At 37.9% G+C, this 15,638-nt stretch overlaps 2 protein-coding genes across 4 annotated transcripts in view; one reads left to right on the plus strand and one right to left on the minus strand.

The window, feature by feature from the left end:
* The window catches only part of LOC132798225 (discoidin domain-containing receptor 2), a 160,300-nt gene that overhangs the window by 29,374 nt on the left and 115,288 nt on the right, over positions 1-15,638 (plus strand). The window lies entirely within an intron of this gene.
* On the minus strand, positions 2,411-3,290 carry LOC132798508 (uncharacterized). The gene is made up of 2 exons (XM_060810388.1): positions 3,181-3,290; positions 2,411-3,123 (listed from the first exon to the last, which is right to left on the minus strand). The coding sequence occupies exons 1-2, from the start codon at positions 3,269-3,271 to the stop codon at positions 2,498-2,500; spliced, it is 717 nt and encodes a 238-aa protein (XP_060666371.1). The 5' UTR covers positions 3,272-3,290; the 3' UTR covers positions 2,411-2,497.

Raw genomic sequence — 15,638 nt, forward strand, 5'->3', positions numbered from 1 at the left:
GGGAAAACTCTTTTGGTATAGTGATAAAAACTTGCAAAAAAAATATTTTCATATGTGTAAATGTGTAAAGTGTAAAAGTTTCTACCGTTTGGTGTTCGGTTGTTTCGTTTGTTTCGCGCTGTTCGCCTTTTTGTTATTTCCTATTTCCACACATTGTTTGTATTTTGTGTATTTCTCTGTTTGCACTGTCTGAATGTCCCGCTGTCTCTCTGTCCGCCTGTCTTTGTGTCTATCTATCTGTCTCTGTGTGAGCATCAGGTGCTGTGGCAAAAGAAATTACAACAAATCCATTTGTGAAATTGCAAACCGAGACAAACCACGACGATGATGAGGATGACGCCTCCATCGCCCACCAGACGCTTTATCCGGTTGCCTTTGATGGTGCTAGTTTTTTTTTTTTTGTTGCCTCCCACCTTTTTTTCTTCTTGGTAGTTTGGTTGCTGTGTTTTGCTTCCTTTTGGCCTGGCACTGACAGCACTTTAAGAGCCGGAGCTGTGTTGGTCGATGCCGGTGCCGGTGCTAACCAATTACATGGCCAGCCATTCGACCAGGTCTCTAGCTGTGGCTCCTCCTGTCATTATGCACTCAAAAATCAAGATGGAAGGCACTCGCTGCCTGTCATTTGCCTGGGCAAACATTCATCTTACTAAACTTGGTCAGGCAACAATGCCCCCCCTCTAAAAACAGGCCTCCTACAGCAGCAGAAGCATCAGCAGCAGCAGCAGGAGCATTTTCAGCCAAGTCGAGACATTCATCAATTTGTTAAGCGAAGCTCGAGCCGAGCAAAAAAAGCGAAATTGAAACGAACATTTTTCGTCCTGCTGCTGCTTCAGCTCCTGATGCTGCTGTTGTTGCATATAAATTTGCAAAAATAAGTGCAGCTCCAAACACAGCTCCTGGCGTTGAGCCTCCTATCTCCTTCTGCCTTCTGCCAAGCTCTAAGCTCTCAGTTTCTCCAGCTCTCTCTCTTTTGCCAGGATACCAAACTACACACGTCAAATTTCAAACAAGTTCGGCCGCCGCAGGACATGCAACAAACGGTAGCATGCAGCAGCTACCGTACAACCGTGTCCGCATCCTTCTTCCAATCTCTCTCTCCCTCTCTTGCCTTCACCTGGTCCTTGTGTGCACAGGGCCACATAAAAAGAATCTGCCCCCAAAAAAGGAGCTCGAGACTCCTAGACATCCAGGTATGAGGTGGCATTTTTTCAGCACTCTTGTTTTTGTAAGCGCTTTCCTGTTGCCACCACCTTCTACGGCTACTTCTACTTCTACTTCCACTCGTCGCATCCTTACAACAACGAAATGGCCAACTACTAAGCTAAAGGAATGTGAGCCGAGCATACTTTGATAGCTGCTGTAGCTACAAAATACTCGTGTTCTGCCAATGGTTAAAACTTTTCCACCGTCTGCGAAATATGCCTTGGTTTTAACGCTTTTAAAGTCTGCAAAGTTTTTTTTGGTTCATTTTTTTTGGGCATAACTGACAATCGAATAAGAAAAGTTATACACAAGTCTGGAGCAAAAACTAACTTCTTTAAGCTGCAAGTTTATAGCATGTGATTTATGAATACTAACAGAAATGTTTAATTAATTTCAATTAAAACCAATTTAAATTGAAAAACCAAGATCTACTAAATACAAGGTAACTTTACTCCAAATTTTACAATCTCTCATAGAGTATAGCACGTATTTCAACATATGCTTTTATACTTATTTGTATCTCTGTATCTCACTTGTTTTCAGAAACTCGAATGACCTTTAAAAGTTACTATAATTACGCTGAACTTATGTCAAGTCACACACTTTATTTATATTATATTTCAGCGAACAAAAAAATAAATACAAATTGTTGCGCAACAAAATTTCGAAACTCAGTTACTTTTGAGTGAAAAAGTTTCGTGCCTGAAACAATAATAAATGCAATGGAAGCTCAGAGCTCAATGCACATAACTTAATGAATCTGTAAGCTTAGAGCCAGAGACTGCTCCACCTGCTGCTGCTGCCGATAGAACGATGCAGGCAAGAGAAGGAAAATAGTGAAACACACGTTAGTTTGGGGAATTGCAAATAAATATTTCAACTGCAGTTGCAGATTATTTTAGTGCTGCGACTGCTGCTCCAAAAGTCGTAACAATGCAGTATAGTTGTAGCAACAAATAAAATGAAATAAAAGAAAATACTTAGAATAGCTGAAACAGAGGCAAACAAAACCAGAAATGTGCTGAGCAAGAGCGAGATAGAGGGGAGAGGAACGAACTCAGCTTAGATTTCTCTAGAGAGCTATGATAAAGTGTGCTTCTGCTGTTGCTGTTGCTGCTGTTGCTGTTGCTTTTGCCAAAACGGGCATAATGAAGACAAATAGAGAAGAGAGCTTGGGCTTAGCTTGGCTTTTGCCTCGAATAATTTCGAATTTATTTGACTTCGATACGCAACTACAGAGTCAGTTATTTGTTATTTGTTATTGTTGGTGTTGTTGTTCTGATTGGTGTGTGATTCACTTTCGATTCAGATTGTAGTTCCTCAAGTAGATGCCGGCGATGGCCTCCTGAACGCGCCTGCGTTGCTTGTCCTGCATGAGGAACGAGATGAGGTTCTTGGGACTGAGACCACGTTCAGCCTGACGTTCCAAAAGTGCCAATTCATCGTCGCCCAGCTCTTCGTTGCGCTCCTCGGCGGCATATTTCTGAGGCTGAGGAATCTGCTGGGGAATGGTGATCACACCATCGTTGTCCACATTGTCGGCAGCGCTGATCACCTCAGAGTCGTCATCAATGGAGTCCTGCAGCAGATCAACAATAGGATTCGAGCTACGGCGATTGAAGATGTTGCTGCGCCTTCTGGTCGAAGCAGCGGTTGTTGTCGGAAGGTCGAAAGTGAAGTTCTGAGCATTATTCGGGTTAACGATGACAATGGTTGGATAGTCAGAGATGCCTTGAGGACGCTGAGGCCTTTGTGGAGAATAGGAGTAGTAGTCGGACCAGTAAGGTGGTGGAGGAGGTTGCTGATAGTGATGTCTATTGGAGTTGCTATCCTGAGGTTGTTGGACAATCACAATTGGCGATTGTTGCTGGGATTCACCACGCTTAAGCCAAAGCAACCGAGGCTGCACTTGGACAGGAGCTACAGAAAAGTTTAGTTAAAGAATTGATTTAGTTATTAATATTTCTGAATTCTTACCAGCTTTGCGGGCGGCAGCATCTTGAGTGGCAGCTGCTAAGGCAAGGCAGGTGGCAACAAGCAGCAGGCTTAGAACTGATTTCTTGAACATCTTGGTAGCTTCAGTGAATGATGACTGATGACTGATGCCCTTCTGATCATCACAAGTGTCTTTTATACAAAAATTGTAATTCTTTTTAGCCAAAGGGTTCTGCCTGCTTTCCAAGTGTCTCAGCAGAAAATTTCGCCGTAATTTCGCCCTGCGTTAAGTGCCAATTTCTACAGCTTGTTAGCAAAGTTATCGTATCGTAAATCAGTTTAAAGGCATTTGCTGTTGAAACTATTTCAGTGCTCCTCGCTGTTTATTGCAATCGTAAAATGATTTTGATCTGGACTGTCTCGTGTCCATTTAGCCGAACTCTTTGACCGACTTTATGTTTATATTTTTCTTCTTGTTGTTGTTATTGTTGTTGTACTCAGCGCCGCTTTCATGATCGATTTAGCATTAAGTTGATAGCCTCAACAGTCCACATTTAGATCTGTCTGGCCTAGAGGGCGTTAATTTGTTTAGTTTACGACTCGCGCAGATATTTATGGTCCGCTATTGAGACTGCACTTGCTTGCTTGGCCAAATGGATAATTTGCAGGCCTCCCAAAAGGCCAATGGCCTCTGAGATACCTTTGGTTGTACATTGAACTTGAGAAATTCCCTGAAGAAATGCTCTGCGAAAGGTGTGGCGATTGATTCTGATTAAAATGTGAAAGCTCAAAAAGAAATTTCAATTAAAAATATAATATATATTTATAATATATATTTTATTTATTAAGAGCGTTTAACATTCAGAACAAAAAGTTATAATTATTAATTTAGTTACAGTAAAATTAAAGTACAAAAGCAAAAATATTAAAATCCATACATAAAGTATAAAATATAAATCAAAATACATATCATAAAATATATTATATAAAAATTAAAGTTCTAAAATGAAATGTTCCCATATCAAACTTAACTTTGTTAATGGAAATAATAAATAAGAAAGAAAGTGGAGCATACATGACTAAGAAATACTCGCTAACCATTTAAACAAAAACAAAACAATGCGGTGTTTTTATTAAAATATACCAAACTAATGTACAGAAAAATACTAAAATACATCCGAAGGCTCTATATTGTACATCGATATACTACTGCGTTCAAAATAAACCATAGAGGCCAATATACCAGATTGCCAACCAACGCAACTAAGTCTAGGCAACAGCTAGAGTCACAATGTTATATTATTATATATTTGTGGAGCTGGTGTATAAATCTTGAGCTAATAAATCTGTATTGAAATAGTAAAGAATTAATGTTAGTTTACTCAACAATCTAAAGCAATTCACATCATTTAATTTAATATTTATACTAATTTGGGTTTACCTTTTATTCAAATATTCGGCAAATACATTTTTACCTAAAATGTAGACTATTTTCATTTTACGACATTTGAGGTGACTGTCATCAAAAGTGCTCCATATCAATTTCCTGCAACGTTAGCTTCTATAATAAATCCATTTCCTTTGCTACGGCTGAGTAAATACATAAATATCTATGCCAGGCACAATGGAGAAAAATTGTCAAAACTAACTAAAAAGTAAATGGCAAGCGGCAGCAGCAACATCAACAGCAACAAAAAAATAATATCAAACAATATCCGTTGGCACACGAAGAAGTAATAAAAAGTGAGAGTCTCGTAGTCACACAGTCACAGTCACAGTAACAGACACAGTCATGGCAATCAGATGGCAAAAGGCAACAATAAATCCTAGATACACAAAAAGTACAACCACATGAGGTAAATATTATTTAAAAAACCAAAACACGTAGGCAACACAAAGTACAAATCGCACTCAATCAAAATCACCTCAAGACTCAAGACCAAAAACCAGAGGAAGCTTAAAAGATGAAATCCCCACCGAACGACAAATGGAATGGGTTCGGTTTGGTTTGGTTTGGTTCAAGGATGATTGCTGCAGGAGCTCTTAGCCAGACTGCTGCCAGCCATAAGTAAAAAATAAATAAAGAAAAACGAATGGCAGAGAGAGAGGAGAAAATAACACGAGCAACAATTGAAGCAAAGACAAATTCAACACAGAAAACTGTCATGTACGAGGATTTAACAGATTTAAATTCTATTTGGCAAACGCTACGAGGATTGGCATTGGGATTGTGAATGCGATTGCTGTTGTGCGTCGAGTTGAGTTCAGTTGAGTTGAATTGAGGGAGGAAGGAAGGCTTGAACCGCCTTGAAAGCTGTCATTTAATATTGACCAAAGGCTGCTTGCTGCTGCTGCTGTTGCTGCTGGCCTAATACGCTTGTGTGGCCAAGTTGTAGCTTAGCTTGATTTGCAGGTGCATTCCCTCCCCCTCTCCCTCTCCCTTTCCCTCTTTCCACTTCTGCGCTCTGGGCACTTAGCCCACATTAAGAGGCGCCTCGTTGTAGCAGGCCATGTGTGCAAATATTTATCGATTGCCATGACAATCCAATTCGTTATGCTTAAAACTACGGGCGCCTTTCTCTCTCAGCTATCTTTCTCTGCCACAGTTTCACAGTCTCTCACAGTTGAGGTGCCAATTCACACACACACACACACATAACTGTTGAGTTACCTTTTTCGGACGATATTAAATGAAAAATCAGCACAACGAGGCACCAGCTCAAAAGCCCTTTTTGGGGACCTGGCCTATTTTGCATGTGTATTTCCCTCCTGTGTGTGCCAGCATTTTTACGAAAATTGCCAGTTAAGACAGATTGGACAATGAGTGAAAAACCTGGTCAGCTGGTCAACGAAAAGTTCGACCGACTGCAGCTCAATTGGGCCGCATTGTTTTGGGTAGCAGCAACTTGGCTAACAAGTGTTTTTGTGTGGTTGGTTCACTAACTGACTCTGTGCTCTGCTCTGTTCTGTTCTGGCCAGTTGTAGGCTTAATTAAAGTTGATGTAGCTGCCATTCAATGCCAGAGAAATATGTGTTAAACTCGAGATGGGAAAACAGCTTTAGGACTGAATTATAACAGCTTTACGCAAAAATCGAGGTCAGATTTGCAGAGAGATTTTCCAGTGAGTACAATTTGTGGCGCTGATTTAAGATATTTGCTGCCTGATGAGACGTTTGTGCCTCAAGTGACATCAAATTGGCAAACCAAGAGTACGAGACAGATATAGAGAGAAAGAGAGAGCAAAGCATTTTAAGCCATTTCCGGTGCTTTACGTGTGTGCGTCTGAGTTTTGTGTCGCGTTGCCATTAGGCATCCGCCGCTGGACAGCAGCATTCCTCCTCCCATCCTCCCCCTTGGAGCCTACACGTGCAGCACTCTCAGGCTGCCACTCAGCACAAATTTTCGGCAGCATGCTTTTCCGGTTTGCCAACGCAGCAGCAGCAGCAGCGATTCTTGCTCGCCAACGTCCTCTCCCTGAGGCTCACTCTAGTTCAATAAGGATTTCCGTTTCAATTCGTGCGCTGCTCCATTGTTGCTGACTACTTTACTTCTCTCTCTCCCTCTCTCTCTCTCTCTCCATCTTCATCTTTGGCTCCTTCCCTGATTGTTGCTGTTGTTGTCCATTTTCGTTTATCGAATTTTTCACTTTGACGACCTTTGGGCAGAGGCTCAACTTTTTACACTTTTAGCAACAATTTCCTTTAGATTCTCGCCTCTCACTTTTCACATTTTCTTTTTTCTTGGCCTTTTTTTATTATTATTATTTATTTATTTTTGTGCTGATTTCATGCGTTTGCTTTGCGACTTTTCGGCTGTAATTTTTTTTTGTGTTTGTGCTTGATTTGCTTTCCAATTTTCAATGTGTCACTTTATGAGAGGGACCATTAATCAAAATACAACAAAGCACGAAATACAAAAAAAAAAAACTTGTAACGTAAAAAACCAAAAACCTGAAAAAGAGCGTTAAGAAATTATTGCTTAAATAAGCGTGTTGTGTTTTTTTTTTTCTTCTTTTTGCCTCTTCATTTTCTTTTGGCTTTTTCTGGGGTTACGGAAAAACCTTGTGAAATGAAGCGACCACAAAAAGAAAAAAAAAAGAAAAAAAAAATAAAGAAAAACTCTGAGTTGGCAATTCTGAAAAGTTTTTCGCTGCTTCCTGTACGCTTTTGTTATTGATTTTGGTTTTTCATGCGCCATTTGCCAGCTAGCATTTTGCATGCAACATTCCAAAAAATGCCACGCCTCAATGGAATCAACTCCCACAATGTGAGGCCAGAGACAGCTGAGTCTCAGAGTCTCAAGTGCATAATTTATAGAGTTTATCCCAATGAGCTGTACATTTAAAAAACAACAAATCAATTACACGACTCTGTCAAAGACGGTGTCAACTTTTTTCGCTCTGAGAGGTCTGACAAGCATGTCAGATTAAGACATCACCGAGGCACAAGGAAATTCATTTATGTTGCCTTGGAAATGCTCTTTCTTGTGTCTTACTTTCTTTATGAAATAGGGAATAACATTAAAGTTAGTTTCTTTACTTATTTTACTTATTACATTTTAGTGTAGGTCAGATATGATTCAATTTATTTATATTTTATAAAAGTTTATTTAGATTTATTTATGTCAGAATAAAGCATCAGTGCAGTATAAACAAGTCTATTAATATTGCCTAGCCTTATAGTTTATTCACACAAATTTTATAAAAAAAATTGATAGAAACATTTAATCAACTTATGTAAATATATCTTAATGATCTTATCTTACTTCTGTTGTTATAATTTATTAATAAAACTGTTACGAATGAGTTACTAATTTTAAGTAGCTTATTGTGTAGCTATGATTAATATTATATATTTTTATTTAAGAAATAAATTGAAAATATTAAAAAAATGAATTTCAAGTTAGTTTAAAATCTTGTAAATATAAAAATATTAATATTCGTAAATTCTCTTCCATTAAAACCAGTGATTCTAATTGCTTATTTTCTGTGCAATTTATTTTCTAGTTATTGTTAATGAAATTATTTGATGTTTCTTTTAAATATTTCTTTAAGTTCATTAATATGTCAATGTTGAAAAGCTTAAATTGGACTGAATTTAATTATTGTAATATTAATTAAAAAATAATAAAGTAATTTCAAATCATAATTGACCTCTATTCGTACATTTTTATTTGACGTCACAGAGCGAGTTTGAAAATTTGAGATATCCATTTGTGAAAAGAGACGCAATCTTCAAAGCTAAAATGGCACGCACGCCCACATGCTCATTTACAAACGCATCTGGCAAGTGGCAAAAAAGTAATACAAAAAAATTTAAACAGCGTGTGTACAACATGTCGTATGCGGAATGAGGGAGGCTCATGCCCAAATATCCTAGACCAAAGACAAAGGCAACGACAAATACAAAGACAAAGAAAGCGCAGTGGTTGTCTCATTTCTTTTTCAAGTGTCAAGTGTCAACGCCAAAATGATTAGGTAGGCGTTACCAACAACAGCAACAACATTTGACAACAACAACAACAATAACAAGAGGAGAAACAACTCTGCCAGCAACAAGCAACTAGTTCTCTTTGGCTGCCTTTTGTAGGCGTGTTTCTTCTTATGTCTCTGCCCCGAAAAGCTATTAAACGGTCTGGCAAAAAGACACCGAGGACAGCAGAGGACAGCCGATTCCCCCCTCTACACAATCTTCCCCCCTCGCATATGCTCACTGTCAACGCCAGCTGCGACTGACTCCAAATTCCCAGGTTTCATTCTGCTTAGGTCTGGCTTCAACAACTCCAACTGCAGTTTCAACTGGCAACTGACAACTCGCAACTCCGACTCCAACTTCCATTTAGTATTTTAGTTTATAGTGCAGTTTTGATTTCAAAATATTATGACGACTGTTAAAGTTATAACTTCACAGAGAACTCATTCAAGTTGAAATTGAAATAATTTTTAGCACTCAGTTGCCAGTCTGCACTTTGGTTCAGCACTGACTGTCTGGCATTTGGCATTGCTTTTTATATTTTTTTATGTCTTCATCATTCATATTTATGCATTTTTATTTTAATTTTACCTAGCACTTGGCTGCCTTAACTAGTCGCGACTCCACCCACTCCATAAGGTGCCACAAAGAGTGAGACAGGGAGAAATACACACACTCTGCCACAGTTGTATTCAGGCGGCATCTTTCTTGCCCCATGTGCGTGGAGGCGTGTTATACGTTGTATTCTGTTGTACGTATCTACATATATCCCATGGCCCACCAAAAAAGACTCCGCCTCGAGCCATTTTGACAGCTCTTTGGTGAGTGTTTCTGTCCGACTGTCTCGCTGTCTGACAGTCTTGACGTCCTGCGAATCGTTCGCATTTATGACTGTTAGGGCCAAAGGTTTTTGCGTTTTATGTGCTGAAATTGTTGTTCGCAAAAAGCAAACTACACATGTCTACAGCAGAATTGTAATGCCACATCCCAGGTTGTTAAATGTAAGCACAGGACCATCATCGCAGATGCGCACAAGGGTGGGCAGCTAAATGTCTGCATATTACATAAGGAAATGCCAATGAAACTCGCAGTCGTAAAAGACTTGGTCAATAGGTAACTAAGCATAATGCTTTATAGACTTGCACAAAAAGTAACTGAGCGCTCTTGTGTAGAATGAAAATATTTATGAAATCGAAAGAAATCTCAATAGCTCATGTATTTCCAGTTATGTTTAAAGCTTATAATTTTTCGCTGAGCATTCTCTCGCAAAGTGCGATAATCACACGACCAATCAGTTGAGTAAAGAAAGCAATTGGTTGCATATAGGCACTCCCCCCCCATTTGGCTACATTTTCCGGACATGGTCGTCGCATATATCATGCCTAATCATCAAGTGCAGTTTCCAGAGGCTCACGACCTACGCAAAAGGCAAACACTTCACACTCACGGCGCGCACAGGGCGATTATTATACCCAAGACATGGTGGCGACGAGGAAAACACATATCTATAGCCACAGTTACAGCTACAGCTACAGGCTTTGCCATTTACATGGTCATAAAATATAAGCCAAGCCAGGGACCGAGGGCAAAAGCTGGCGGGAAACTTTCGCTGGCACAGCGAAAATTCCCAGAGCCATAATTTTTCACAAAACGTCTCTGACGCCGCATAATTGCAGCGTAATTTTTGCGCATTTAATTTCCAACGTCGTCGTCGTCGTCGTCTGCTGCTGGCCATGAAGCTCTCTAAACCTTAACCTTACCCAAAAAGTCTCCGCATCAAGGCTTGGTCAACTCGTGCCATGCATTGAGGGAGTGAAAGAGACCTCCGGAGACAGTCAACAATGTGAGGCGTCAAATTGTTTCCCATTTTCGCATATGATGATTTTCTTCTTCCATTTTGCCCTTTTTCTTGTGTCTCAAGTTCCAAAACGACCTATGTGAGTCTCTGGTCGCCTTATACAATTAACAAAAAGGAAAAAAAGGAAAAAGTAATGCAAACACAATGCTAAAATATGTGGCTACAACATTTTGCACTTTCCGTTGTCGTCATCTTTTTGTCTCAAGCGCTTGACCGTGAAATGCTCTTTCCTTTTGAAGCTAAAATTATGAAAAAGTCTAGTCAAGAATATTTCAACTATTCTTTTAATTCATTCAAGCAGTTGCATATTTTTATTAGAAACAATGTGAACCCATTACATATTTTTCTATTTTATTTATTTTTACAATATATTAAAAAAATTATAGAACAATTTAGAATTTACTTTTAATGAAAATATATTCATTTTAAAGATTTAATTCAACATAAGGGAATACAAAAATACTGCGTGTTATCACAATTTAACATAACGTTAAAATCTGTAAAGTGTTGTTAATTATATAGTTAAAATAACTTAGCAATATACTTTTTATTTTACTCCTTTCATAGTCTGTTTTTTATAGAGCATAAAAATGTCGTCAAATTTCATTTGTGGGTTTTACTCTATTTTAATTTTCATGTGGCAAAAAAAAAAGAAAGAAAACTGCGTCCATTATACAAAAATATTTCCGCACTTTTCTCCCCTCGTCACTTTTTCAAACATTTCAATGATAAAGTGTTTTTGTGTAGTCGTCGCCGTCGCCGTCGCAGTTGTTGCTGTTGCCGTTTGCTGTGTTGCATGGCACGAAAAATATATTAAAGAAAATGTTAAAAATGGCTAAAATGGTTTTTCTATTGTTCTGTGGTCACTGCCTGCATTTTTCCAGACGCTGCAGTAAAAAATGCCAGGCAAAAATTGTTTATTACATTTTCAGCTCTGCACAGAGGCGCACGGCAGAAAATTTATGCCCGACATTGAATGGTATGCAAGGCAATCCCCCCCCCCCACACTCGAAGGGGCGAGTGGAAAGCTCTGAACAGTAGCAGCCCCAATTCTAGGAAGTGGCCAAGGACAGTTTTTGGCCCTGACGCTGCGCTTTGCCAGCATAATAATGGCAAACTTACATAGACATATACATATATATTTGTGTGTTGTTTTCTTTGCACTCTTTTTGCTCTCACAAAAGATGGCATTGAACTTTGCCAGGATGTCATTTTCCCTTGCGCGAGAAAATGAATTGAATGTGTCTTCTGCCCATTGTGAGTGCGACTTAGACAAGGTGTTTGCCATTGAAACAGGTTGAGTTGACTTTTATCGCATTTTAAGCGGCTTTAAAAGATGCTTATAAATAATTAATTGGTGGGCAGTACATTTTATTGAACATTTATAATGATTATGTTAAGTTATATATTTAGAACAAACATTTAAATATATATTTGGAATATATTTAGTATACTTGAAATAAATTAATTACATTTATTTAACGTTTAAATTGTTTTCCAAAATTATTTATTTCTATATATTTTTCACACATTCAATATTTTTTAAATGGTGGGTAAATTGTTTTATTTAATATTTATGTTGTTTAAGTATATTTTAAGTAATTAGTATATCATAAGAAGTATATTTAATGTTTTTAAAAGTATTTAAATGATTTCTATTTTGTAATATTTGATTTGTTTAATTTAATTTATTATTTTACAATTTTCTTTCCACAATGTGCAATATATGTTAGTTGATGGCTATAAAATCCTATTTTACATTTATCCTGTTTGAGTATCTAATGAATTACCATATTATTAGTAACATATTTAGTTTATTTGTAAATAATTAATTATATTTTTTAAATTCTGTAAGTTTTTAAATATTTTCTTAAAATATTTACTTTGAATATCAGATTCAAATCAATTTTAAGTTGCTTACATGATTCGTTGAACTTATCATATAAAGATGTTAAAAATAATATAAAGAACTAACATTTTATATATTTAATGTTTAGCTTTTTAATCAAATTGCTTCTCTAAGACTTATTTTATTTACTTTAAATACTTTTTAATAATCTCTCATATTTACATTTCAAATAATTTATGTCCTACCAAAATTCTTAGAACTTTTCATATAATTCACTCACAAACAATTCCCAGAATTGATGATTTATACATTTAGTTAGTTGACAAAAATATTCTTTACATCTTTATTTATTTGAAATTGAATAATAGTCATATTTTTTAATGGAATCACTCTTCCAAAATCTTGCATGCTGCTGTTAATAGTCATCAAAATGCTATTTTATTTAATCTAAAAAATGTTATTCCATTTAAATTGCCTGCTGTCTGCAACTTAGTCACTTTTCCACTGAATCCCCTCGCCACCTCTCTCTCTCTCTCTCTCTCTTCGCTTGGGCCACTTCGGTCTCCCGCTTGGGTTCCCACATAAAATATCCATAACATTAACCACAATTACTGTGAAATTGTATACCCAAAGGAAATTGCAACAAGGAGAAATAAAAATTGCCATTGCTTTTCTTATTATTTGCCATGGCCGTTGGTGTTATTGTTGCTGTTGTCGTTGTGTTGTCGTCGTTGTTGTTGCCGCCCACAAAGCCCAAATTAAAAAATGGTTAAAAAAAAAGAATTTTTTCTATTAATTTTCCAAGCTGTCCTTTGCGTCTCATTTTTTTTCTTTCTTTGCTGGCGCTCGCGTTGGCGTCGTCAACATGTGTTGCATGTGGCAATTAAATGCCAGCTACACACAGCAACAGCAACAGCAAAAAGAAAGCAAAATGCTGCAGCAGCAACAACAACTCTAAAGAGATTGCATCGTCGCTGTTGTTGCTTTTGCTTTTGCTGTCGTTGTTGTTGTTGTTGTTGGGGCGCGTAATAATTTTTGGCGCTGAGTTTCGCGTCTTGGAGTGCAAATAAAATGGCGCTTTTTAGTGACTCAGTTGGCGGCAGGCAGTCGTCGGTCGTCGGTCGTCGGCAGTTTGTTGGAGAGTGCGAAAATAATATGAGCAGGCCGCAGGCAACGGTACTTCTAGCAGCTTGCAACCGGCAGTCGGATGGGGAAGGGGGGTTGCCACATAGACTGGCGATGTGAAAACTGGGGGAATAGGAAACTAAATGAATGACATGCCAGGGCGTCTGCCATGTCTGTCTGCGACTGACTGCAAAAGGGGGCCGCAGTTGCACAGTGGCAGAGAGTGGGGCAAAGAGAGCGGGAGAGAGAGGGGGAAAACTGGGCAACTTGCGGTCCAACGCCTGCCAGAAACCGTCTGCGGCGCTGGCTTCAATTAATTTTCGACTTGGTTATTGTTTGCGGGTGTCGGGTGTTAATGGTCCACGTTATCAGCGTACTCACAAAGAGGGAGTTGGGCGCTCAGATTGGAGCTGTTGCTGCAGCTGAAACTGAAAACTGAAAACTGAATGCTGAATGCTGAACTGAACTCAACTCAACTGAAGCGGCAGTTCTTGTCCTTAGGCTGTGGGTTATTGTGGTGGCTGCCTGCTACTGTTGACACTCCGCAATACCAACTGTCTCCGTCTCCATCTCCGTTTCTGCTGTCTAGCCTCCGGCTAGCTGCATTTTATGCAGAGCTTTTTGGTAGCATTTGTTGTCCGATATCCCTTGTGGTTGAAGTCTCTACTAAATGCTTGCCGTTCCGATTCAAAATATGAATGCGAGAACAATGAAGTATCATTAGCAATCATGGAGCAACATAAATTACATTGATCCCAAGAGAGTTGCATTGAATTAAAGTGACACCAAGATGGAAACTTTTAAGATAAGCAGTTTAATAATATTTAAGATTTGCTGTTATTAAGCAATTCAAATAAATGTTATGCTTAAATTGTATAAGATTTTATTTTATTGGCTTAATATTTTTAATATTGACGGTCAACTAAGAATAAATACAAATAGATTTTAATTTAATCTTCAAGCAAACAAACTACTTCAGTAATTTCTATTAATTTGATAATAGTCTAATTATATGTGTTTACTATAGTGGACAATTGCGCAAAAGTAAGAAAAATCATTTGAATTTAATTGAATATTATAAATTTTAATTTATACCTGACAAAACTTAGCATTAGATGATAGAAAACTGTCAAATAATTAATTTATAATTGTAATACTTGCACATAATTGTCAATTGTAAAAAATACTGAAAATACTACAGTATTTTTGTCAAAGAACAGCATTTTTATTAGATATTTAAATGTAGTCAGAGTTCACAAACTGAAATTTGTTTGATTTGAATTATATTATGTTTATTAAATTTACTTTAATTTTAAATATATATTTTCGTCAACTATGAGAATTTTATTCAGTATTTAAATATATCAAAATTTCATAATCTGAAATGGATTTCATTTAAATTATTAAGTTTACGCTTATTTTGAATATATAATTTGAGTTTAATTTTAGTTAAACCAAAGTTACTTAAGCAATGTCAACTGTTCATAGTCGACAACCATAAATCATATAAATGAAAATATAAGAAAATTATGAAGACTGATCCAAAAGTCTCACCAGACAACAACGAGCGTGACTCTCACGTTGTTCGTTTTTAGTTCGCAACACTTGGAAAACGATGCCTCTTTCCACGCGCTTGCATTTGTTTTTCTTTTTCCACAATTTTTTTGTTGCTTTCGTCACATAAAAAAATTTGCATTTGACTGCAGCTACTGAAGAAACGGTGCCACTGGCAGTGCATAGCTTCAGTTGTAGTTGTACTAGAGACCCATGCTGAACCTAAGCCAAACCAAACCAAACTAAACGAAGCAGCTGCTGTTTGTTCACTGCAATTGCGACAACTGGGCAAGGTTGGAGCAAGGGGGAAAGCAGGGGGGTTTGCTTGAAGCGGAGCGCATTAAAAAGCCGACCCATGGCCATAAAAACTATGCGACTCTCCGTAGTGTTCAAGTGGCGGCTGCTAAATTTTATGCCTTTTATTTGGGACTGTGCCGCCGACGACAACAACAACACAGCAACAACAATACGAACAGCGACAACAGCAACTACAACAATGAGCGCGACAACAACAAGGCACATTTGCAACTTTGCTGCCACTTCCACTGTCAAGTTGGCGTAAAATTTTTCATTTCGCATATGAAAGGAAGTGTGGGCGCCAGTTTTCCACTCTCCACTCCACTAAGCTCCCCAGTCCCCAGT

Source organism: Drosophila nasuta, chromosome 2L, assembly GCF_023558535.2.
Source record: "Drosophila nasuta strain 15112-1781.00 chromosome 2L, ASM2355853v1, whole genome shotgun sequence".
Taxonomy (NCBI): domain Eukaryota; kingdom Metazoa; phylum Arthropoda; class Insecta; order Diptera; family Drosophilidae; genus Drosophila; species Drosophila nasuta.